This window comes from Sminthopsis crassicaudata, chromosome 2 (assembly GCF_048593235.1).
Source record: "Sminthopsis crassicaudata isolate SCR6 chromosome 2, ASM4859323v1, whole genome shotgun sequence".
In the NCBI taxonomy this organism is placed as follows: domain Eukaryota; kingdom Metazoa; phylum Chordata; class Mammalia; order Dasyuromorphia; family Dasyuridae; genus Sminthopsis; species Sminthopsis crassicaudata.
In genome coordinates, this window is record NC_133618.1 from 535,814,770 (window position 1) to 535,841,662 (window position 26,893).

The window sequence follows — 26,893 nt, forward strand, 5'->3', positions numbered from 1 at the left end:
TAATGTTAGCTCCTATTATAAAAGGAAAAGATTATCTAACCCAATTCCTTCATTTTAAAGAAGAGAAAACTGAGACCCAGAATGGGGAAGTGAGCTAATATGTCACACAAATAGTTAGCAGCAAATCCTGTACTATTAACCAAGATCATCCTGACTAGTTCTCATGCTCTTTCTAGAGTTTTCTACTGTCTCTTCTGAAGGTAAACAAGGGAAAAATTTCTCTTTTCCAAACTCTTGTCCCTGGATCTATGAGCTTTCCCTCCTCTGCATCTTCTCTGGCAATACTTCTTGCCTTCATCCTGCTCCCTGCTATCCACCTACAGACTGGTACAAATGTATAATTGATCTTCTTGACAGATCATATTCTTTGGTACACATTATGTATAGCAGAGCATTTAGTCCAGTGCATTATATATGGTATAGATTCAATATATATTTGTTGAACTAAACTACTGATTTTTTTCATTAGGGTTGACTCATAAACATCAATTAACTTGGTTCAGGGTTAGAATATTTAAAAGCTCCTTTCAGGTGTTCCCTGTTGTCGTCTCCTAATCCATTCTACCAACATGGAGATTACTTTATTTTTTATTAGCAATTCTCTACTCCTATATCCCCAGGTCTAAACTGGGCTTTTTCAGCCCTAGCGTTCCTAGAGAAAGCAAGACATTTCCTAGCTGGTCACCAGGCTCATAAGCTCACAAATCCAGAGTTGGGAGGGACTTTAGGGATCATCTAATCCTCTCTTCCATTTTATAGATGAGGAAACTGGGGCTGGGGTAAGAGAGTTAAACTATCTTGCCCTAAGTTCAATATAGGAAGTAAAAAAATAGAAAAGAAATTTGAACCTACGTTCTCAGAATTCAAGTTCAGTATTCTTTCTACTATATAATAAAACACACAGAAGTAACATTTCAAACTTTACGGAAAAAAAAACAAACAAACACTTTTCTTGCAACATTCCAAGAAGATAGATAACAAGAGTTTTATTGTTGCCATTTTTAGATATGGAAATCGAGACTCAAAGATATCAAAGGAACATATTTTTTACAAATTGAGGCAACTGAGTCCCAGGGAGGTGAAATGACTAATTTTCCCAAGGTAGTTTGCAAGTAAACAATAAGGGATAGGGCCATCTGATTCCAAATTCCCTGCTTTTCCTACAAAATCAGATTGTTTCTCTTTTGGTCCATCCCTTTTGCCTTTAGGTCCAAAGAGCTCTCTCCACTCAACTAGGCCCTTGTCTCCTCAGGTTTAGCTCAGAGGTAGTCTCTGGTAGGATCTGAAAGATTCTGTCTTTTCTAATTTCCCAGCATTTCTTAGGTGCTATTATCATTTGAGTCCATCTCTGTTCTTTTTGGAATTGCAAGTATTCTGAAGGAAAGAGCCCCAGGCTGAGAATCATGCCAAGAATACCTCACTCCTTAGCCTCAGGTCTGCAACTAATTAGTCAATTATATAACTTTAACCAGAACACTTCTTTAAGATTGTTTCCTCACCTATAAAATTGAAGTGATTGGAGGGATTTCCAGGGCCCTAATCCAGCTCGAAATTTTAGGAATCTCAAGTTCTACTACTATCTGTTGCCTCTAATGCTATTTCCACCCTTCATGATCAATCTTGGGCAAAAAACAAAAAAGCAAAACCCCTATAAATTCCAAAGATTTGTCTTCTGCACTTACTCTGCTACTTTCTAACACAAATCTCTCATACATCCTATGTTCCACTGCGATACAGGCCTTGCTTGGAGTTGGTAGTTATTAGCCCTGCCTGCTAAAGTGTCATCTAGTTAATACATAACAATTCTCCATAAATTATCTGTACTGTAAGAGAGAACTCTTGCTGCCTAAAAAGAGGTCTATCCAAGACCCAGAGGAATGAATATCTCTGTTGTTCAGCATTCAAATCATATGCAAACCACTACTTAAGGTAAGGCTGACATTGCCTTCTACTGGGAAACGATAACAAAAAAGTTCTTCCTCTTCTTCCATCTCCCACCCCCACTCCCCATCATCTTGAACTAATTTCTGCTTCTAAGAGCTGAGGATAAGAGGCTGGAAAATACCAGGAGGGGAGCAAGTGTGTCCAGATGTTGAGGGTTTCATTGGTCATTTGGAAAAGGCTGAGGACGCAGTCAGTGGCTGAACTCTGAGGATGCCGATAGCCAAAAATTATGCCCCGTTCATGGAACACCTGCAGGGAGAGGAAAAGGATATTTCATTCTGTTTACTTACTGTTGGAAGTCCCAGGATGCCTTAAAAACTTGGGGCACATATTGAAACCAGGAAATAACTTTGTTCTAAGCTGGGATATGTGTAGGAAAACTTCTTCCCAATCACTGAGCCCACAAAGCCATTATCCTCTTCCCTCTCTCCCTCCCTCCCTTCCTTCCCATTCCAAGAAGCCTTCCCAACCTTCCTGGAAAAGTAGCAAGTCAAAAGACTAATTCCCTCACTTTGCAAATGACCTACAATGAAGTTACCCTTTTTATGTACATAGCACAAACACTTTTGACTTTCTGTCAGGTTTGTGTCCTTAATGCTGTTATGCAGTCACCCTCATGGCCCCATTTGCCTTCATAAGTATTTGTGTCTTGGTATATAAGCCCCAGATGGCATGGGCTATGGGAGATTCTATCTAGGTAAGTTTTTCAGTTCAGTAATAAACATAGCAGGGCACTTCACAAAGGCCTTTTGATGATGGTAGTAGTGATGAATGGATGATGGAGGTGATAGTGATGATGATCAACATGTTGGAAACTAAGCACTTCAAGACAGGCTCAATCTTAGTCACTATCTTCAATTAATTCAGCTTCAATCCTTGCTTTAAAAAAAGCAGCTCTTTCAACATATTTGAGATACTTTTCCAAGGGTTGTGGGGAAAACAGAGTGGAAATGAATAGGTAAAATTTATCGAGAAGTGTTTAAATTTTATCTGAACTCAAATTAAGACCAAGGAAGAATTAGAGCCAGCTAAAATGTCTGCTTAGTTCAACCTTCTGTTTGGAAATTATTTTTGATGTTCTCATGCAAGAGCTTTAGAAAAAAATTAAGAATCTTAGAATTACTTTATTAGAAGGCACTCAGAGGTCATTTAGTCCAACATCCCTAAAACATGAATCTTCTTCATCACATTCAAAACAAGTAGTTTAGTGACTGAAAACTGACTCTTGCTTCCAGATTCTTCTAACTTTAGAGATTTCTAAGAAGTTTTTCCTTATTTAGAACTAAAATCTATCTATGTATAACCTTGTTCTTCTCTGTAAAGCCACATAGAGAAAAAAATCTAGTTCTTTACATGACAGTTATTTGAAAACATCTTTTCTATCTCAGGCTAAACATTTCCAATTCCTCCAACCAAATATCAAGCAATGTGATTCTGGGAGTCTCACTGCCCTGGATGCATTCCAAGTCATCCATTTTCCTTTTAAAGTGTGGCTAACTCCTTCCCAGCAGATTAGCAAAGATGACAAAAATGGGAAATAGCAATCACTGGAAGAGTTGTAGAAAGATAGCCACACTTTTGGTGGATTTGTGAATTGATCTGATCATTCTAAAATACAATTTGGAACTATATCTCCAAAGTCACTAAACTTTGTATCCTTTGACCCAGCAATTATTTGTACACTATGTAAATTATTATTTGACATGTACATCAAGAAGGACAAAAACAGAAAGAAAGGACCCAAATATATATAAGAATATTTGTAGCAAGTGTAAAATGTTCAGCAAAGAACTGGAAACAAACAGGAGCCTGCCAATTGGGAAATGGCTTTATATGATTAGTGCTCTAGGAAATAATTGTGATGAATTCAAAGAAGTATGGAAATACCTATATGAATGTGTGCAGAGTAAAATAAGCAGAACTAGGAAAACAATTCACTCAATAAAATAAAAACAACTTTGAAAGGTCATGAACTCTAATCAAAGAGGCAAAAAATTGTGACATCAAAAAGATATCATGAAATACACTCTCTGAAGATGATGGACTAGACATAAAGAATTAGATACATACACTCAGACATTTCCAATATGTTGATTTGTTTTGCATGACTATATCTATCCACTCAAAAATCTTTTATTTTGGGCACTAAGGGAAGGGGGAATAGAAGTAGGTATTTATATACATGGAAAAAAGCATGAATCAAACATTTTTGATATATGCAGAAGGAAAAAAGTACAGAACACAAATAGAGCAATTTTGTCATACTTTTTAAAATTTTATATGTTTTTACATATATGTATATTTAAACATAAAACTGTTTAATAGTTCATAGTTTCATATACAATCCCTTTTCTTGTTTGTTTTTTTGTATCTTGAAATGCTTATATTTGTTAATGGTTACTAAGTTCACAGTAAAAGAAAACATTTTTAATGTGATAACCAGATCTGAATACACTGTTCCAAATGTAGTCTGACTAATGAAGTGACCATTATCTCCTTGAAAAGGTTCACTTCTGGTGGAAACTACTTTAACAAAGATGATAAAAGCAGAAAATCACAATTGTTGGAGGGTGTAAGAGGTTAGATATAATAAAACACTGTTTGTGAATCTGTTCTAGAATAATTATAGTTAACAAGCCATTAAACTGCATATGCCCTCTGACCCAGTATATTACTAGCCATTAATTCCAAGGAGGTAAAGGAGAGAAATATCTATGAAATTATTTATAGAACTCATAAACCTAATTTTTCCTCAAGACAAGAATAATAGTCCCTTACATTTGCATAGTAATTTATGTTTATTGAAATGCTTTTACTTCCATCATCTCAATTTATCATCATGATAAACTTGTGAAACAGGCAGGATAGAGTTTACTATCCTCATTTGGCAGATCAGCAAACAGGCCCAGAAAAGTCAAATAACAACCCCAAGATTGAATACATGGAATCAGATTCTAGGTCTTGGGATGGAGAGAAGAGAGGACAAGAGAGGGAGAAGTTACATCCCATCTTCTCAAAAGACTTCCTTACATTCTCTTTCCCAGAAATTCAACAAGAGGAAGCACTTCTTATACATCTGCTAAATGCCAGGTTCTGTGCTGGGTGTTTGGGACACATAATCAAATTAAACTAGCTCTTGTCCTCCAGTGTTTTGCTTTTTGTTGAATACAGATGGGTAAATACAAAATATATACTCCGTAATTTAGGGTAATAAAGCACAAGCCACTTAAGGATCAGACAGTTCTGCTATAGAGAGCAGAAGCTAATATTGTACTTTATATGGTGAAATACACTTTTAACTTGCAAAATTTCTTTTCCAAGTGACTGCAATCTGCTTATTTGCTCTTAAAAGAAACCTAAGTATTCTCTGTTCCTAAATAGTGCCTATTGCCATCACTATAAAATGGCTTACATATGAATAAACGAAAGGAAGAAAGAATGAAAAAAACATTTATTAAGTGCTTGCTATATTCAAAGTACTATACCAACTGCTGGGAATGCAATTATAAATGCAGGACAGTCTGTGCTTGGAAAGAGTTGGCATTTTCATAGGGAGAAACAATGCATTTAGGAGGATTTGGCTGCAGGTGCAGCAGCCTTGTGGATGGTAACATATCCTCTTTAATGTCATTTCATAATCCATTGAATCCATGGTGCTAAAAGGGACCTCAGTGGTGAGAAATTTTTTTCCCCTTTTGTTTCTTCAATAGCTATGGATGGTTGTGGAAGAGGTCAGAGTTATAGCACCTGTAGAGGTAGTTGTCAGGTCAGCAGTTCCATGAGGGAGTAACCCCTGGACATGGCTTCAGGAGATGGGGCTAGAAGGAGAGCCAGTGGTTTGAGGGGTGCTAGTGCTCCCGGAAGTCTGGGGCTCAGGGTTCTGGGATGTGTCCACCAGGATCTGGGGGGGAGTTTCATCACTGTGGTTTGAGCCACTTGGCACCTGATGCTGCCTCAAACAGGCCAGCCTACTTGCCCCCTTGGTGGCAGTTGGTCATCTGTAATGGGTAGCCTCTCCTGGATGAGGACTAGATGCTGGTGGTTTGAGAAGAGCTGATGTTCCAAGGCTCTTGGGCTTACCAAGATGAGATTCAATATGGAAACAAATCAAGCAGCCAGTGAGAGAGTGACCTAAAAATGTTATTTACCCATGTACCCCTATTACACATGAAAAATTATCTTCCTTAATTTGGTGATTTTATCACTCATTTAACACCACAGGAACAGTGAGAAGATAAAAAGTGCCCTTACTGAAGGGCATTTCTACTTTCTGTCCGAATGGCACAAGCTTTTGTCTTTTCTACAGCAACTCTCCTCCTGCCTATGTTCATTTTTACTGCAATTATCTTTGCATCCCAGCAGAAATCATGGATCCTTCTCATTACCTATTCTCTACTCCTAAAAAGAGTTATGGATCCTTCTCACAATTCTTTTATTTCCTGCTGTTCAGCTTTCTTCCAGCAGATAGTGCTAGTTTCTTCTTCTCTGAGTGCAATCTCTTAAGCAACTAGACTCTTCTAGTGATTAGTTTGAAGTTTCATCAGACACTACCTTCAATCTATTGGAAACTGCTTTGTACCAAGGTCTCAGGGCCAAGTCTCCACACAAAGGCATTCTTCAAGTGGCTGAGGATAGTATCACATCCTCCTTGGACCATTCAAATTGGTCTCTGTTTTCTGCAGTGGATCATTTATAGAGTCTTTCCCAGAAACCCAGTGGTTCGCCACCTGCTCCTATAAACACTCCCCACTAAGTCCTATGGAGTCCAGGGAGGCACTCCTGCTTTGCTTCTGTTTGTCTTTCCTTCTCCAGTCTTTCTCCAAAGCTGCTAAGACAGCCTCAAAAGGGAAAGGGAAGGAACATGTACCTGTACCCAGAGCAGAAACCTCTGACATAGAGGGAGAGAGACTGTCTCCATACACTTTTAATATCAGAGGACAGATACTATTCAACTGATTTCATGACAACTCTTTTTCAAGTGTTCTCAGCATGATGGTCACCTTCTTTGGGATATGTTCCAGCTGTTCAATATCCTTATTCAAATATGGTGCCCATGTCTAAAGAAAGTATTACAATATTTTCCCCTGGCTCTAATGGATACAGATATTGTAAAATTATAACAGTATTTCCATTTGATTTTTTTGTGTCTGCAGTCAACCAAAGAAGACATTTGTATCTTTAATGGGTAGTTCCAGGGGCAGCTAGGTGGCGCAGTGGATAGAGCACGAGCCCTGAATTCAGGAGGACCTGAGTTCAAATATGCTCTCAGACACTTCCTAGCTGTGTGACCCTGGGCAAGTCATTTAACCCCAGCCTCAGGGAAAAAAATTGGGTAGTCCCACTGTGTAAATTGGAAAATTCAGATCTGGAATTTCCTGTCATTGATATCTCACAGCTTCTAGTTTGCCAAAAACAGGAGAAATGTACATAAGTTTACAGGTAGGACAGCAACAGGTAATTGTGGCTTTTGTAGGAGTTCTGACTCATTTTGTAATAGCCAGTGGCCTTCAGTGTTTCTTACACTCACACCAATCTGAAAAACAAATTTCTCTGCACATTTTAAGAGAATTTTCAACATCTTACCTGGAATCAAATAGCTTCATCAGCTTTTAGGGAGGGAGTTTGGCATTTTGCCTTATCTAATCTCCTATCCTTAGAAGAGAGTTCATTTAGAAACTCATTTTTTTTTTCTGGAGAAAGTCATAAATCATTGACAATCACCATAGTGAAATCTCTGCTTGGATCTCTTTATAATATCCTCCACCTTGAAAGTCAACAACCCATTCTTTGCCCTTCATGAAGTAGCCAGGCCAATTACTTATTGAAACCCAGCAGAAATGGACACAAACACAGGAATGAAGGGAAACAACAGTTTCTTTGTCATTAAAGGTAGACACATGAATTCATGGAAGAGTTTTTATGTGGACTGAGTTAATCTAAACTTTACCGAAGGGACTAAACGGAAACCAATGGAGAATCTTTCATGGAGGCATTTTCCAGCCAAGAAGTCCATTAAATTCCTGTGAAACTTTAAATTACAATCCACAATCCTAAGCAGAAGAAGCATTAGGATACAGCAGAAATAGTGTCACCTCTGAAATCAGTAGACCTACATTCAATTCTTTCCTCTGATGCTAACTACCTTTGCCATCTAGATAAGCCACTCACCTTCCCTCGTGCTCAGTTTCTTCAGCTGTAAAATAAAGGGGTTGAGCTAGATATCTTTCGAGGTTCCCACAAGCTCTAAACCTATGATCCTGTAGGCAATCTGTTTTACAATGTAAGATAGTCCTCGTGGCCACACTTCATCCTAGGAGTGCCTAAGGAACACTCTGGAAAGGATCTTACAGATCATTTAGGCCAATCATCTCATTTTCTTAACTCAGACTTAGGGAGCAATTAGGAAAATATAGTAAAACCACATTCTTAGAGCAATCCAATGTCTCACTTTAGGGGAAATAAGAGAAAGTTTTATTCAAAGAAATCCTTCCCCATCTATAGTCTGACACCCAAATTCCTCCATTCAAGTTTCTTAGTCTTGCAAGTTGAGCCCAGTTAAATCTTAAATTCTCCCAGGAGCTGGGGAAGTCCGATTCAGAGTTGTTGTCAGTCATTTGCACCTCAATGTAGAGGAAGATTGAGGACAGGTTTTGATGACAGGAAGAAAAGAAAATATGAGAACAATGAGCAGCTAAGGCAAAAAGATGGGAAGGGAGCCAGCCCAGACAAAGGGAAGAAGAGGAGATGGGGGAGAAGGACCCACAGGCAGACTTCACTAACTGCACTAATAGCCCACCCTCACCAAATCTAGTGCAGGGTTCCAACCTGATTCCCACCAAATCCTGCAGCCAACCTTTTTGATTAAAATAAGGGTCACTTACCTGGGGCACTTGATCTATGCTGAACAACTTGGGCAGCTTTAGGCTCAACATCCTGGGTTGGTACCAGCCTCTCCTCCTCAGGATCTTCTGGTCAATATTCTAACATGTCCCAGAGCAATGTTCTTTCTTCCTCAATCCCTTGGGGAGGGGGGGGGTGGCTGCCAGGTTCTGGTTCCAAAGGCCCTACTGTTTTCTTACTAGGGAGAGAAAACAAGGGGAGACTATGAAAACAGCCTGTTCTTGCCTTACCTTTTTTTAAACTCACATTGGTTGTCCTGGCAGTCAGATAATGCAGAAGACAGAATATGTCACTTGACTTCTGTCTGTCTCAGTTTCTCCAACTGGAAGCGGGGGAGGGAAGGGGGGAGAATGATAATAACCTCAATGTTATTACAGGATAAACCAGACAAATAGCTAAAACTAGAATCTTATCATAGTTAACAAGTGATATATAATATGGAAGGAATAACATGGATTTGTTTGTTTTTGGTGATATTGTTGTGACTTAGCTATTAAAAATAAACTCAAAGAATTTTTGCTTGATTCTATTGCTTTGATATGATAAAACTAATATAAATGACTATGAGAATTGAGATGTTCTTGCTTTTGCATAGTACAGTGCCCAGTACTTAAATAAATGCTCATTGTTTCATTGATGGTATGGTTTTATGCCTAAACTACTTCTTTTCTATCCAAGAGAGGTACTACTAATGAATTAGTAATAGTGACTAGATCAAGGGACCTCAAACTTTTGTTCTCAGTATCTTGATATCATTAAAAATTATTGAGAAGCAGGGGCAGCTGGTTGGTGTAGTAGATACAGTATGAACCCTGAAGTCAGGAAGATCTGAGTTCAAATTTGACCTCAGACACTTAACACTTCCTGGCTGTGAGACCCAGGTAAATCACTTAACGCCAATTGCCTCAGGGGAAAAATGATTGAGGATCTAACTATAAAGTTTATGTGGGTTATATTTATGGATATTTAACATATTAGAAATAAAAACTAGTTTTAAATTTGTAGACCCTCTGAAAGGATTTCAGAGTTCCCCCAGAATTCTCTGGGTCACACTTGAGGAACCATTCTCAGAAATAACTAAGCAACTTCTTCAAGGGAAGATCCTAAAATGTCAGAGCGAGAATAAACAATGGCTCTTGGGAGAGGCTGCTGTTCAGTGGCCCACCTCACTTAATTTAGTCATTCCTTTGTGTGGCACCAAGAAAAATGAATAACATTTTGTGTTCTGCCACTTGTTCTCTAAACACAGACCATTGAACTTCCTCACCATCGATCCATATCTTTGCCTTCCTCCAGGACAACACTCATCAAACCTTACTTTTCCTGTAATCTCCTTTCCCTCAGGCATTGCTCTTTGCCAAGTGGTGAGCAACTAATCTGAAAAAGTAATCACTGATAACAGTTAAAATTTATTCCTCCCCATATTTATGCAGACCTAGAAATGAGATGATGCTTTACTCAGAAGGAACATGACTATTTGGAATCTCAGGTACTTTAGCACATTGATAGAGAGCATATTATTTTGGAGTATGTTTAGAGTATGATCCTAGAATAAGGTCCCAAATACTCTGCTTACATGTAGGACAAGCTTCCCCATTCTTCCTCCAAAGAGATCCGAATACAAGCACTTATGAACCTAAGAACATGAACTCACCCCCAGTGGGTACAAAAAGCAGCCAAAAAGGAAGATTGCAAGTAGATAAGAGAAAGATCAGAATCTCCTCTAGAAGAAGACACCAAAAGACAGAAGGTACTTCTACTCCCTGATAATAACAACAATAATGATGCCATCTTTCCAGTCTTCTTATACTTTATTCACTCTCTTCCTCTGATCTAAGACAACTTCCTGTACAATTCTCCCAATGGCATACAAAAGTACAATCTGACTCCCCTCCCCCAGGCCTGGAATACCTTTTGTCCTTCCCTCTCTTTCTAAGGATGCCCAGATTCTTTCAAAACTCAATTTAATTCTATTTTTTACAGAAAGTCTATTCTCCCCAACTCCACCCCACCTATTCTATTCTTCTCTAAAGTTACCTTCTACATTATCTCTCCTATTAGAATAAAAGTTTTTGGCCATTACCTAAATAGATAAATGAGGAAAAAATACAAACCATTTTCAAAGGAAGAAATCCAAACTATCAATTGTCCTAGTGGGAAAAATCATTCAAATCACTAATAACCAAAGAAATGCAAATTAAAGCAACTCTGAGATCATGTGTTACTCCCATCAGATTTACAGAGATTATAAAAATGGAAAATAACAAATGTTGGAGGGGATACAGGGAAATAGGTATCATTGGAAGTTCATTGGTCTGGTCTTTCTGGAAAACAATTTGGAATCATATCCTAAAAGTCATTAAACTGTGCATTTGCTTGACTCAACAATACCTCTATGAGGCTCTAAAGAGATTAAAGAAAGCAAGGACCTACTGGTACAAAATTATTGATAGCACCTCTTTTTTCTGTAGCAAAGATCTGAAACTAAGGGGGTATACTTCCTTTGGGAATACTAAACAATCATGGTGTATGAATGTAATAAAATATTATTGTGCCATAAGAAATGATGAAACTGCTTAAGAGAAACCGGGGACACTTATGATACCTTAACAGCTCTATAAAGACAAATTGTTTTGAAAGATCTCTGATCAATGCAGTGATCAACTACACTTCCAGAGGAAATATGTTACTTGTCTCCTGATAGAGAAGTGATGGACTTAAGATGCAGATTGAGACACACAGTTTTGGACATGGACAATATGGGAATTTGTTTGACTTTTCATGTTTTGTTTTTGTTTTTGTTTTTTTACAAAGGCTTCATTTTTTCCGTGGGAAACATGGGGAACATTTTTCAGGAGGGTAACGAAAATAATTCTTGCAAATAATTTTTAGCAAGTAGACTGTTTTGATCTTTATTATTATTATTGTTGTTGTTAACATGGTGCCTGACACCTGGAAAGTATTTAATAAACAACTGCTGACTGATTATGATAATTGACACTCTCAAATGTCACCTTTCATACATGATCTCATTTAAGTCCCTAAAAAATCGGGTCAGCAAGATAGCTATTTTTATCCCTACTTTACACATGAAGAAACTGAAATTTATCAAGGTAAATTGATTTAGTAGGAGGCTTTAGGCAGCTAGGTGGTACAGTGGATAAAGTACTGGGTCTTGAGTTTGGAAGCCAGCCTCAGACACTTCATAGCTTTGTGACCCTGGGCAATTCACTTCACCCTGTTTGCCTCAGTTTCCTCATCTGTCAAATGAGCTGGAGAAGGAAATGGCAAACCGCTCCAGTACTTTTGCCAAGAAAATCCCAAATAGGATCATGTCAAGAGTCAGACAAGACTGAGTACAGCATCAGATAGTCTCACTTTAAACACCACTTCAAGACACTTACCAACTGTGTGATCTCAGACAAGTCACTCAACATCTCCAAGCCTCAGTTTCCTCATCTTTAAACCAGAAATTTCCTCACAGGATTGTTGGGAAGATCAAATAAGATAATACAAAGGGAATGTTTTATGAACCTTAAAGCTGAGAGAAATGCTGAAAAGTTGGGTTTCCACAGTGTTGCAAGCTTTGAGGTAGTGTGAGATACTGGTACCACTGACCAAGAGATTTTCAGATGGTGAGAGGGTGAGGAAGGTTAAGATTCACAGAACAATTAAGTGATCATTAGAAGCCTTGAGCAAACAAGGAATTGGGGAGCTAGGAAGGCATTGGTGAATTCAGCAAATCAGAAAGAGTCTTGTGATTTTGAGAAAACTACAAACTTAAGATAATAGCTGATCTAGCCTAAACTAGACCCCAATGACCTGACTTGACTAAATCATTATTGAGCTTACTTAATAGGCTAATCGAATATTAAACAACATACCTGTAGGAGGAGTTTTCCACCATTTTTGAACATGGGATGTTTGAGGAGGGAGGGGGAACATGTTTATACATATTTGGGGGGCAACATACAGTGGGATTATCAGAAAGATTGTAATCCAGAAGAGAACTAACTAATCCATTCTCTGAAGGGAGGGACTGTGCCAGACCAGCAAGTACAAAGTTTCTCCCACCTCTGTGCTCAGGGAACGTCAAGACGATTCCTTAAGATTCTTCTTTAATAAAATTTCCTTGGAATTTGATTTTCAGTGTCAAGAGTGTATTTTAAACATCATAAACAGCACTGTGGTAGGGCTCCACCCAGAGCTACAGTGACCTGTGTTCAAGTCATACCTGTGACACATTCCCCCCCTCGATGCCACTAGAAAGTCTTTTAGCCTCTCAGTGCCCCCAGTGGCAGACAATGTGCTGATTGCATTGAGAGAAGGAGTGTTCCATACCAATGAAATCAGAGATCCGAGCCCTACCCTATGACATTCTCAGTCTTCCCTCCCACAGAGCAGCTAGAGATATCAGGTCTGATTCTGAGCAGTTACTTCTCAGCTATCTAGTGCTTGACAACACAAATTGTCAAATAGATAAACTATGGCACCTGAGTCGTGACTTGTACAGAAGGGCATGCACGCAGTCATTCCCACAGTCACATACCTCTTTTGTCCCCTGCAGGGTGTATGGGGATGTTCAAAGTCCTTTTTTTTTTTTTTTTTTTTTTAACAGATCTACTTGGGCCCTGAGGCCTAAGGAGTTAATTAGGCATGGCTAGTTAGTGTCTGAGTCAGGTTCAGAACCCAGGCAGCCCAATGTTTTTTGCATGTACACAAACCCACACCATGGGTAGAAATGCACGTGAGAGGTATGTCCTGAAGGAAAATGAACAATACATGAAAAAGTCTTGAGGCAGTTGCAGGGAGTGAAAGGCAATAAAACCACATCAGGCACAAGATGACTTCTGACTCAGAAAAAAAATCACTTTCTAGATATCTGAGAAATGGGAAAGCCCAAGGCCCTGTGAAGAAAACTTTCCTCAGGGTGTTTTATCATCAACTGAGGAATCGATAAAGTATTTATTTTATATTAAATTATTCTTACTTCCTTGATTCTCCTCCCCCTTTTAAAATGGGTCCAAATTACCACAGAGGAAATTAGAGTTTTAGAGTTAGGGACAGTTAGAGTTAGAGACAAGGAAAGAAAAAAATAGAAAGGGAGTGAGGGAGAAAAGCCAATTTTTAACACAGATGAAGTTAGTATTTGCAATCACAGTCCCCAGGTGAACTTAACTAAAGAATGTGGGTAGATGGGAACCATACTGCCAAATGAGCTCTCAGGCACCTATAACCTTGGGAATTAGGGAGTGAAAGTGACCAAAGGCCACTCTGATCCTCAGTCTCCCCTAAGTGCTAGTGCCTCTCCATTGAAATATGATTGTAGATCTAGTTATATATTTATGATTTTAAATCTAATTATATGTGTGTATGTATGCATATGATTTTAAATTGATTTATATGTGTGCAGGTATACATATATGATTTAAATATATTTATATATGTGCATGTACATTTATGATTTTAAATTATTTATATATGTACATGTATATGATTTTAAATTTATTTATACATGTATGTACACATATATGATTTTAAATCTATTTCTATATGTGTAGGCATGTATATATAATTTCAAATATGTTCATATATGTAAGTATACCTACATGAATACATATGTATTCATATGTAAAAAGTATATACAGATATATGTAATATATACACACAAAATAAAGCATGTATATACATAAATTTTAATATCTTTATATATGTATATGTATGTATATAATGTGCACATATGTAGACAAAATAAAATATATACAAATTTGTATAAAATATATGCAAATATGCTTATATAAGTTTATGTATACATATAGAAAAATGTGTATGTGCACAGAGAGAAAAGAATGCAAGTTTCTTGAGGACAGGGCCTTACCTTTCTTCCTTATCTCTACTTAGGAAACCTTACTGTGAAGGAAAAGAAGTAAATATGTAGGGAAATTCTTCAACCATGGGATTTAAAGCTCAAAAAGACCAAACCCTCCTAATTATGCAGAAGAGAAAACTAAGGCCCAGAAATACATAATGACTTGCACATGTAGTTAAAACAACAGAGACAGGATTTGAATCAAGCCTTAAAATCAATGACTTTTCCCACTGACCCATGCTGACTTGGTTAGAGATAGTAAAAGATATGCATTTCCTTTGGTCAGGGTCAGTGGGTAGGAGGATCTGAGCAGGACAGGGTTGAGAACAAATCACTGCCTCACCTCCCCCCTCTACCATCTGGATACAGGTAAGACCAGGCTAAAGTAAACACTTAGGGCAGTCTGGAATAGGGGAAAAGTCACAAAAAGAGCAACATTAAGCCTGAGGGTGGAGCAGGGCAGGGTGAGACTGGCAGTAAGTCAGCCATAACAAGCTAATCATCTGCAGCCCAGGCTTTTCTTCAATACAGGCAGGTAGAGTTCCCTCCCTCCAGTCCCCTTAGTCTAGATGTTCTTAACATGGGGCCTAAAAACTTGTTTTTAAATAATCTGTAATGACTCTATTTTGATATAAGTGATTTCTTTGGATCTCCTGTCTTTATTTTATTCATTTAAGAACATTATGCTGAGAAGGGGTTACCAGGCTGCCAGAGGGATACCAATACAAAAAAGGTGAAGAAACCCTTTTTGAGTCCAGTCCCCTCATTTTATATATTAGGAGATTGCATATTTGGGATGATGACAGCCATAAAAAATTCTTCTCCAGGTTATTGTGAATTGATGTAATGTCTAGAAGATTATGAGGAGTGGTTCAGTCTGTGATAATGGTCCAGTTCTAGTTAATTTATTGGTTGAATTTTCATGGGGATTTTGAACTTGTATTCATAGTATGAGAATTTACCATGGGATTATCCATAAAAGACTTAAGTTTCTATTGTACAACTTGTAGCTAACACATAGTATAAAATATCTATCTCATAGGTGCTAAACTTTTCAGGTTAGATGGTGATTCATCCTTCATTTTTCAGAGGACCAATGATGACTCAACTTGTATGTAAAGTGGATTTAAATGAGGCAGGGTTGCACAAAGTAATCAGCCTCACTAATTCTTCAGAGTCATTGAAGTCCAACAGCAAGACAAAAGTCAGGATGGCTGGTGATGGCCCGGGATGCAGTGGATGGCTTTGGTATCTTCCATGTCTGACCAGTCTCTAAATGCTCCACAGCACCTGCTTCAGCCATGCTCATGGCCTTGGGAAGAAATTGTTCTCATTCTCCATTCCATCAGGGGAAGTCTTCAAATGCTTGGGGCAGACATCCTTCTAACTCATAGATAAGTGTGTTACCCTCAACCTGGTTTGGCCTGTCTGCCAAGAGGTTTGCCAAGAGATGTGGACACTAACTACATATAGCTTTTTGGAGCCACAGGTGAAAATTAGATGGATGAGCAGCCTTGAAAAGGGCTCAGCAAGCCTTCACGTCAAGGAGCTAGTCCTTCTGAACACCTCCACGGAGTGCACAAGAAAGAGCAATGTGAAACAAGGAAAATTCACTCCAACTGGTGATGGGTGGCAGAAGCACATCCCACTGTACTGTGGGTGACTGGTTTGTGTATGGATGGGCAGGGCTAGAGCAGCAATTCTTCTTGGCTCCCCCATCCCATGAACACTTGCTTTCTTCTCACCTTCTAGTCGGAAGCTCCAGCGACATAGGGAAAGGACTAGGATCTTCTACTAAAGAGTGAAATGGGTGCTTACAGCAGTAGTACAACCCTAGGCCAAAATGCTGCCGACCCTGAAGCTGCTTGATGGCAGCTGATGCTTTCCCTTGTGGACATGAAGGCCTGGGAATGCTTCCCAGATGCCAGACACCAGTGTACTGCTCCTCCAGGAGCTCTTCTTATGTTGATTCTCTGTGCTTCAGTCCTGGACTTCCCTTATGTCTCCTTCTCACAGAGTGAAAGTTTCCTGTTATCCACTGCAAAGGCGTGCTCCTTCTGGGGGACAGTTCTGAGAAAGACCTGAAACCCAGTATTCCTTGCATTCCTGATTCATAACACGTCCCAGCCCAAGGACTTATGATTCCCTTTCTCCTTTGCAGAACACTGTGCAAGTAGAAAACAGGCTAGATGTGGAATCGAGCTTCAGAGTCCAATTCAGCCACTTACTATCTGATGATTGAACAAATCACTTACACTCTCTAGCCCTTGCTTCTTCAACTATAAAATACGGGGAGTTGGACTTAATAACTAGAGAACTTCCATTTCTAAAACTAAAACTATGATATTAGAGCCACCAAAGTAGCATAGCAATTATTTATTTTACACAATATTTTATTGTATGTTTAATATTTGTATGTTATAAAATGGTAAATTATTATTTTTTATTTGAATATACTATTAGATAAGAAGACATCCCCAATACAGCTGCCAAAATAATCTCCCTAAAGACCCAGGTGTCATCGTGTCACTCCCCAGCTCAAACAGTTTAACGACCTCCACATTTGCTTCCAAGACAAAGGCAAATTCCTTACCTTGACCTTTATAGCTCTCCACAATCTGGTTCAAGCCTAACTTTCCTGACTAATTTCATACTGCTCCCTTCCATGTATCCTTGATGTTCTAGTTCCATTGACCTCTGAACCCATCACTTCACTGCACCTGCTTTCCTTAAATTTACCAAGGCTCTTTAAACTGCTCCATATGTCACCCATTTCTTGCTGTTCCTCAAACTCGAAATTGCATTTCCTGCTTTGGTAATTTGCACAGGCTGTCCCCTGCCCTGGAATGCTTTCTCTCCCTGCCAAAACCTCCATAGAATCCAGTCATTCAGGGCTTCTTCCAGGGCCAAGCTTTTCCTTATTTCTTGCCCTCCCTCAATTGTTGTACCTACTCTGTTCTTAATTTGTCCTGCATTTATTTATGGGTACATGTTATTGATTCCAATAAGAATGCAAGCTTCCCCAAGGCAGAGACTGTTTTGTTTTGTTTTGTTTTGTTTTGCTGTTTTAATTTTTATCTTGATGTACCAGTATCTAATAATAGCATCTTGCACCTAGTACACATTTCAACCAATCAAATGAAGCATTCCCTAAAAATAAAACAATCCTTTATATTCTATAGGGGAAGATAATCTATACATAAGTAAATATTAATAAATAATTGGGAGGGAGGTGCTAGCAGCTGAGGAGATAAGAAAAAACCTCATGTGCTAGATTTGCTCCTAAAGGTCATAAGGAAGAGCTGTTGGAATTTTTTGATCAGGGAAATGATGTGGATAGACCTAAGATTTCCAAACCTCACTTTAGCAGTAGTATGGAAGATGGCTTAGAGACTTGATTCAGTCCATCAATAAACATTTATGGGTTGGGCACCATGCTAAGTACTGGAGAAACAAAAAAAAGTAAAAGATAATCCCTCTCCTTAAGGATTTCACAATCTATTGGGGGGAGACAACATGCAAACACATATTGATGAGCAAGATACATCCCATATAAATGGAAAATCACTAAGGCCCAAGAATTAAGAGGCATTAGGAAAGTATGTCTTAGAAAATGGATTTCAATTAGGACTTTAAGGAAATCAGATAAAACAGTAGGTAGGAATGAGCAGGGAGAACATTTCAGGCATGGGAAATAATCAGAAAACATGCTCGTAGCCAAGAGATGTTGAGTTTTGTTTGTGGAACAACTAGAAGGCCATGTCACTGGGCTGAAGAGTCTACAGGAGTACCTGTAAGAAGACTGAGAAAATAAGAAGGAGCTAGATTATGAAGGGCTTTGAATACCAAAGAAAAGATTTTGTATTTGTTCTGGAGGTAGTTGGGAGCCTCTGGAGTTTATTGAATATGGGGAGGTGATGTGGTTGCACATGCACTTTAGGAAAATCACTTTGGTGGTTGAATGGAGGATGGATTAGAGTGGGGAGAGATTAGAGTTAGACAGATCCACCAGCAGGTTATTTATTACTGTGGTCTAGACATGAGGCACTGAGGCTCTGAATGGCAGTAGCTTCAGAGGAGAGGAGGAGGTTTGTCTGAGAGATGTTGCAAGGATGAAATTAAGATTTAACAACAGATAAGATATTGGGGTTAGAGGGAGTAAGGAGCTGAAAGTAATATCTGGAGTTACCTTCTATAAACATAGGGAGGTAGGAGAGGAGGAAGTCCTAAGGGGAAAAAGAATGAGTTCAGTTTTGGACATGTTTTGTTTGAGACATGTACTGGCTATCAGTCTGAGGCATCTGAAAGGAAGATGGAGACATGAGAACGGAGGTCAGCAGAAAGACTGGTCCAGGAGAGACAGGTATGATAATCATCAGCTAGAGGAGCAAGACCAACCAGTCTTATAGCTCCAAGGCAAGAGGTGACAAAGCATGAAAGAGGTCAGGGCCACTTGAGTAAGAGGAAGATAAGGAGTCCAGGAGGATTCTAAGGTTTCTGTTATGTCACCTAGAATGATAAGTGTGCCCTTGACAGAAATAGGGAAATTCAGAAGACAGATGGATTTGGATTTGGGGATGGGGGAGTTTTCTCTTGACTATGTTCAGTTTGAGATGTCCATGGAACAACCAATTCTAAGTGTAGGCAATGTGGGACTGAGCTCAGGAGAGAGACCAGGGATGGATAGACTGGCAGCTGGGGGTCGGTGGATCTGGCACTGAGCCTAGCATCAGGAAGACCTATGTTCAAATCCTGCCCCCAGACTCTTACAAGTTGTGCAATCCTGAAGAACTCACTTAACCTCTTTTTTCCTCTATTTTCTCTAAAAATGGGGATAGTGATAGTACCCACCTCATAGGATTGCTGTGAAGATCAAACGTGATATTACTAAAGTACTTAGAATAGTCCTTGGCATATAGTAGGTACTATATAAATATTTATTCACTTCCCTTTCCTTTCCCATTTATGTAGGTATGGGGTCATCTGTATAGAGATAATAATTGAACCATAAGAGTTGATGAGGTTATTGAGAAATAAATTAGAATGGAAGTTCTTCACTTTTCTTGTATCATAGATCCCTTTAGCAATTTATAGACAGAATAATGTTTTTTTTAAATGTTTTTTGTTTTTGGTTTTTTTTAGAACAATGTTTTTAAATGCATAGAATAAAAAGTAGAGGATTAAAAAGGAAACCAGTTCTATTAAAATTAAAAATTATAATTTTTAATTTTTTCTTATCCAATTTCATGGATGCCTTGAAATCTTATCTAAAGACCCTTTGGATGTTTGTGGATCCCAGGCTAAGATCTCCTGCCCTAGCAAGTTCACTGGGATGCTGAGAAGCCAAGCTACTTCTTTGTTTACACAGCTAGTATGCACTGAATTCTGGACTTGCACCAAGATCTTCCTAATTCAAGATTGATATTCTAGATCTTATGTCCTATTGCATTTAAATTTGCAGATAGTACTTAAAAAGTGCTGGTTGAATCTGATTTCTTTCTAAAGGACAACGTCTTTCCGTTCAATTTAATGTTTATTTTGCCAAATGGCTCCTATGAACCTTTCTCCATGCTTGGTACTCTAGAAGAAATAGAAAAAATATCTGACTTAATTTCTTTTCTCAAGAACTTCATGGTTTCACTGGAGGGACTATATATATATATGCATGTAAAAACTTATTGTTTCTTTTGAGAAAAATATAAAACATTATATACCCACAATAAGATCAAGACATCAATAAGATCATGAGTGTCAAGCAAAGGAGGAGGCAAAATAAGTTGCAGTCTTGAAAAATTCAATTCAAGCATTTGTGAAGTGCTTACTATGTGTAAGCACATGAATACACAGAGATAAATATAGCTTCTAATTGCTAAGGAAGCTGATAGAAAATCGAGTTGTATCTGCTCCCCCTTAAAGAAAGAATTGGAGGATCATGGGAAGCAGAAGCTTCTAGAAATAGGGGAAGCCTGTTGGAGCCCTGGGATTGTAGGATGGGTAAAGGTTCACTAGGTCAATGGAGAGCCCACTGGAAAGAAAGGACACTGCTACCCCAAACTTAATATAATCACATGTAGTTGAAGCCTTGTGTGAATGTGCTTAAAGGAATGCTCTCCTGGAATAGAATGTGCTGCTGCACTGGCACCTGGTGAATTGATCCCTTCTCCTCTCCCTTCCCCCATCTGCTGTGTCTCTGGAAACCAGAGACATGAACTCCCTAAGTAAAACATAATTAAGACAACTCTACACACCTCTCAGATTGGCTAAAATGACAGGAAAAAATAATGACGAATGTTGGAGGGGATGTGGGAAAACTGGGACACTGATGCATTGTTGGTGGAGTTGTGAAATGATCCAACCATTATGGAGAGCAATTCAGAACTATGCTCAAAAAGTTATCAAACTGTAAACCCTTTGACCCAGCAGTGTTTCTACTGGGCTTATATTCCAAAGAGATCTTAAAGGAGGGAAAGGGACCCACATGTGCAAGAATTTTTGTGGCAGCCATTTTTGTAGTGGTCAGAAACTGGAAGTTGAATGGACATCCTCCTGAATGGAGAATGGTTGGGTAAATTGTGGTGTATGAATGTTATGGAATATTATTGTTCTGTAAGAAATGACCAACAGGATAATTTCAGAAAGGCTTGGAGAGACTTACATCAACTGATGCTGAGTGAAATGAGCAGAACCAGGAGATTATTACTATATGAGACAACAACAATACTATATGAGGATCAATTCTGATGGAAGTGGCTCTAATCAGGTCCAATTGTTCAATGATGAAGAGAGCCATCTGCACCCAGAGAAAGGACCGTGGGAACTGAGTGTGGACCACAACATAGCATTCTCATTCTTTCTGTTGTTGTTTGCTTCCTCAGTTTTGTTTCCTTCCTCAGTTTTTTTTTTCCTTCTTGATTTGATTTTTTTTTGTGCAGCAAGTTAACTGTATAAATATGTATATATATACATATATATATTGGATTTAGCATGTATTTTAGCATATTTAACATGTATTGGAGGACATTCCAGTTAGGGGAGGGGGTGGGGAGAGAGAGGGGATAATTTGGAACAGAAGGCTTTGCAAAGGTTAGTGATAAAAATTACCCATGCATATGTTTTATAAATAAAAATCTTTAATAAAAACCTATAATTCCTATTCTCAAGGAGTTTACAATGTAATTATGGGATCAAAATAGACAAATAACTATAAAACATGATGAAGAGGGAGGAGGATATGAAGAAGACTGAGTGACCAAAGAGAGAACTAGTGGGTGGAGGGGAGAGGCTGGGAAATAAAGGAGAGGAGAGGAGGATGTTGGCCCACTTGTACTTTAAGAGAAATGTAATGCAAATTATCAGGTAAAGGAGGTTGACAATGTAGGTGTCAGAGGACTGAGAAGGTTTCTCTTTGGAATACTTTATGTTTCTATTCTAATTGTCAAAAAGGATAAAGACAGCTAGGGTGGCACAGTGAATAAAGCACAAGTTTGGAGTCAGGGAGACCTGATATCAAATCTGGCCTTAGGCACTTACTAACTGTGGGATCCTGAGCAAGGCACTTAGTCACTGTTTCCCTCAGTTTCCCCAACTGTAAAACAGGGATAATAACAGCACCTCTATCTCAGGGCTGTTGTATCAAATGAGACGTTTGTAAAGTGTTTGCCATATAGTAGAAGCTATTTAAATAATTATTTACTTTCTTTCCCTTCTTCATCCTCCCAAACTCCTTCAGATACACATTTCTATGCACAGTAGACTGGCCCATTGTGAGATTACCTATCCCTGGATGTGCTAAACAATAAAAGGTTAGTTGTAGTAAACCTACTTAAATTCATAAGATCAACCCCTGTTAATCATTCATTCCCTAGACTTAATGTGAATGACAAAGGGAGGAAGTGTTAAAGTATAATGTGGATGGGTAAGCCATTCCACATAATTATTACCAAAATTAGCCCCAAACACTTGAGAGTGGAGAAAAATACCCTGGCGGAAGAGACTCCGAGGATCTATCAGTGAGAGCAAGATCAGGATCATGCCTTTGGGTCGGGAGGAAGAAACCGGAGCAGAATCTAGAAGCAGAGTTTAGTCCAAATGCCCCATTTTCCACAGAAAGTAACTCAGGCACAGAAAGTGAGAAGGACTTCCTAAGATTAGTGATGTATTAGTGACAGAACAAAAGTGACAGTCCCATAACCACTGTTTAGTGTAGACTACTTGTTCCATTTATATATACCAGAAAATCATTCCCATTCTCCTGCATAAGGCAATATTTCTCCTGCTATCTGAACAGGCATAAGTAATCTATTTCAAAATATTTGAACACAACAGCAGCCCCATCATCAAAGTGTGACATAGGGTCATTATGCTAGCATTATTAATAAGTGGTTTAAAAAAACTGAGCGAAGGCCAAATGCATTATTCAAAAACCTAAGAAAAATGGAATTAATGGTCACTGTAAATCAGCTCTACGGAATATAGAGTTAGATCCTATTCTCAATCACAACTGGGAAGCAGGTAAACAAAAGTCCTTTTATACCTTTACAGCCAGATCATAAAATATTATGAACTGAACTGGACCTTTTAGCTCATCTGATCTGATTTTATGGATGAGGAATCTGAGACCTAGAGACAGGACAGGACTCGTCCCAGGGTGACACAAATAGTAAGTGGCAGAGCTGGGGTTCAAACCCATGTCCACTGGCTCCAGATTCAAGGTTCTTCCCACTGTCCCTGGCAGTCATAAGCACCCAGGAAATTTGTGGACACTGCTCCCTGTTTGAGGATGCTCACATTCCATCTGAAAATTTCTTCACTGGTAATTTATGCATCCTATGATCCATCCATACAAAATTCCTGCATCACAAACAACTATTTTACATGTTGCTTCTATCTAAAAGTGACACCATGAAACCCCAGTAACTAAAGCATTAATTCATCCAATAATATCCTGGTAAATATTTAATAATCAGCTTTCCCCCACCAAAATAACAAAAAAAATTACATTATGACACAATTTTATGTTTAATCTTTACTATTACATTTTCTCCAAAACTTCCTGTTATCTAGGTAATTAACCAAACAATCCAGCCCTATCCTATAGCCTTGACTGATTTCTGAAGTATAAATGCTCATACTGAACATTTAACAATCAGCTGCCACAAGCTAGTATGGGCTGGCTGCAGCACTCTCCTACTTTCTCAGAAGGTTGTTATTGATGGCAAAACTGACTGCCAGTAGACTGGCAGTAGAATTTTCCCTGAATATTAGGGAAACAGAGAAGTATATACTAGAAGGGCCCTGAAATTGTAGCTGAAATCTCATCTCTGCTTCGTTCTGGTTCTGTGGCCTCAGTTTCCTCCTCTGTAATAAAGGAGTTGGACTAGATCAGGGCTTCTCCATCTTTTGACAATCTGGTGAAACCTAAAGACCCCCTTTCAGAATAATGTTTTTAAATGTATCATATAGACAACATAGAATTACAAAGAAACCAATTGCATTGAAATAGTTATCAAAATGTTTAAAAAAAAAAAAGGTACACAAACTCCAGGTTAAGAACTCCTAAACTACATGATCTCTGGGGTTTCTTCCAACTTTTCCTCTTTCTTCAAGCTCTCCTTTCAGAGCAATTCTGTCATAGGTCAATCTACTTTACCCCAGGTGGGAATAAGACAGGTAGATGGGAGGGCTTTGTGTGGAAAGTTAAAAAGAAAAAAAAAAAAAAAAAAGCACTTCTTGTGATAAGAAACCTTTCCCCAAACATTGTTCCCTAAACTTTGTGTACCTAAGGTGTAGTTAGAGAATATATGTAATAGAACAGTCTCCAGCCCTTGGACTATTTAAGTCACAAATCTTATCTCCCATTCCCTCAATGCTCAGAGACTTCAAGGCATGATATAATTTGAGGAAACAGTATGTACCAAATATCCTCCTACTCTGCTAACTAATGCCCCATCAGACATTCATTCATTCCTTCAATGCTTAAATATTCCTGGATTTTCACAAGTGCTCCACTGAAATGTGATTACTCCTGGGAATATAAGAACACCTTGTAGGGAGAGCTTGCTGGAACAAAATGAAGGCAAGAGAACTAAGAAGGAAAGAAATGCTGAAAGACAATCTGGGAACACAAAGAAAATTTTTCTTGATTTTAAACTTTTTCAGTGGAAATCATAGGATCATAGATTTAGAGTCAGAAAGGAAATCAAAGGTCAACTCCCATTTCACAGACCCTAATCTGAGGCTCACCAGAGAAACTAATTGACCTGTTCAGAGTCACCCACGTAGTAACTGCCACTACTGGCATTTGTACCCAGCTCTGGTGACTCAGAATCACTTTTTACTTTCAGAGTTGGTAGAGTGTATTTTATGAGACTAATTTCAGGTTAGGTCCTCCTCTTTTTATCCTTGAGATAAGTTTTAAGATGGATTAAAGCAGAAGTTATGAAGATTTTTAAGGATTATAAAGTAATTTCAGATGCTCAGACTTAGATACTCTACTATTTGTGGATATATGACTTTACCCAAAAGCAAAAGACATCCCACTACCGGAGAACAGGTTCTGTCTCCAGTGGACTTTGGACAACAAAATCTACACTGACTACTATGGTTTTAAAATAATAATAATAATAATGATAGCATTAAAACATAAAGAAAAGAAATCAGAAGAGTGTATTATTGTTATCATCCTGATAATATGTTTACAAATAAATTATTCATAATTTGGCATATATGGTTTCATATATGCTTATTTTCAATTCAATATTTATTGAGCACTTACCATAGGCAAGGTACTTTACTAGCATTTAGAATACAAAGATTAAAGAAAACATTTTGCTTTCAAGAAATTGCACTGAAATTAGGAAGGGATGGAAGAATGAGGGGGGGGGAATATACTGTGCATTCAGAGAAAAATACAAGGTAAGGAGTAAGGATGGAAAAGAAGAGATACCTGCAAAGAACTTGTGGGAATAATTGAAAATGGGAGGACTGTAATGCAGAAGATGAGGGGAGGCTATGTGGAGGAGTAGCAATCTGAGCTGAGCCTTGAGGGGGGGAAAAAAAAGAATATTGAAAGACTAAGATAACTCTTAACGAATTCATGGTAGGCATGGTAAGTAGCAGTGTAGAAAACCAAGAAATGTCATATATTGAACTCATTAAATAGTTAGCCATCTAGTTGGGCTAGAATATAGTGTTCCTGAAGAGGAATAAGTAAAATAACTGTGGCTTGGTACAGGAATATGGAAGGCTTTACATGCCAACCTAAAGAGGTTGATACTAGAGGTGATAAGGAACCATTGAAGGTTTGAGGGTAGGAGAAGATAATGATCAGAGCTATCCCTTAAGAAAATTGCTTTGATAGTTGAATAGAAATAGGTGGAAAAGAGAAATGAAAAACAGGAAGCAAGGAGACTAGTTAAGAGCAATTAAAATAGTCTAGATGAGAGCTAATAACATCCTAAAATAAGAATTCACTGTTTGATAAAAATTGCTGGGAAAACTGAAAAATAGCATGACAGAAAGTAGACACTGACCAGCATCTAACAACAAAATAAGATGGAAATGGGTTCATGATTCATGACATTAAGGGTGTTATTATAAGCAAATTAAGAGAACAAAGGATGGTTCACCTCTGAGAGCTGTGGAAAAGGGAGAAACTTAAGGCCAAAGAAGAACTAGAGAATATTATGAAATACAAAATGGAAAATTTTGATTATATTAAATTTAAAAATTATTGCACAAACAAAATCAATGTAGTCAATTAGACAGGAGCAGAAAGCTGGGGGGAAAATTTATAGCCAGTGTTTCTGATAAATATTTCATTTCTAAAATCTATAGAGAATTGTCTCAAATTTAAAAGAATACTAGCTTAATTGACAAATGGTCAAAGGCTGTGAACAGACAATTTTCAGACAAAGAAATTAAAGCCATTTCTAGTCATATAAAAATGCTCTAAATCACATTGATTAGAGAAATATAAATTAAGAGAACTCTGAGGTACCACTTCACACCTCTCAGATTGGCTAAGATGACAAGAAAAGATAATGATGAATGTTGGAGGGGATGCAGGAAAACTAGATACTAGTAAATAATTGGTGGAGTTATGAAATGATCCAACCATTCTGGAAAGCAATTTGGAACTATACCCAAAGGCCTATCAAACTCTGCATGCCTAGAGTTGAT

At 38.2% G+C, this 26,893-nt stretch overlaps 1 protein-coding gene across 1 annotated transcript in view; it reads right to left on the reverse strand.

Annotated features, from left to right (window-relative positions):
• PAQR5 (progestin and adipoQ receptor family member 5) overlaps positions 1-26,893 on the reverse strand; it is an 83,819-nt gene that overhangs the window by 28,189 nt on the left and 28,737 nt on the right. Inside the window, exons 2-3 of the mRNA XM_074294696.1 lie at positions 8,826-9,022; positions 2,066-2,193 (exon numbers count right to left, since the gene is read on the reverse strand). Of these exons, the coding sequence (XP_074150797.1) occupies positions 2,066-2,193; positions 8,826-8,876 (179 nt within the window). The 5' untranslated portion in view covers positions 8,877-9,022. The remainder of the gene's footprint in view (positions 1-2,065; positions 2,194-8,825; positions 9,023-26,893) is intronic.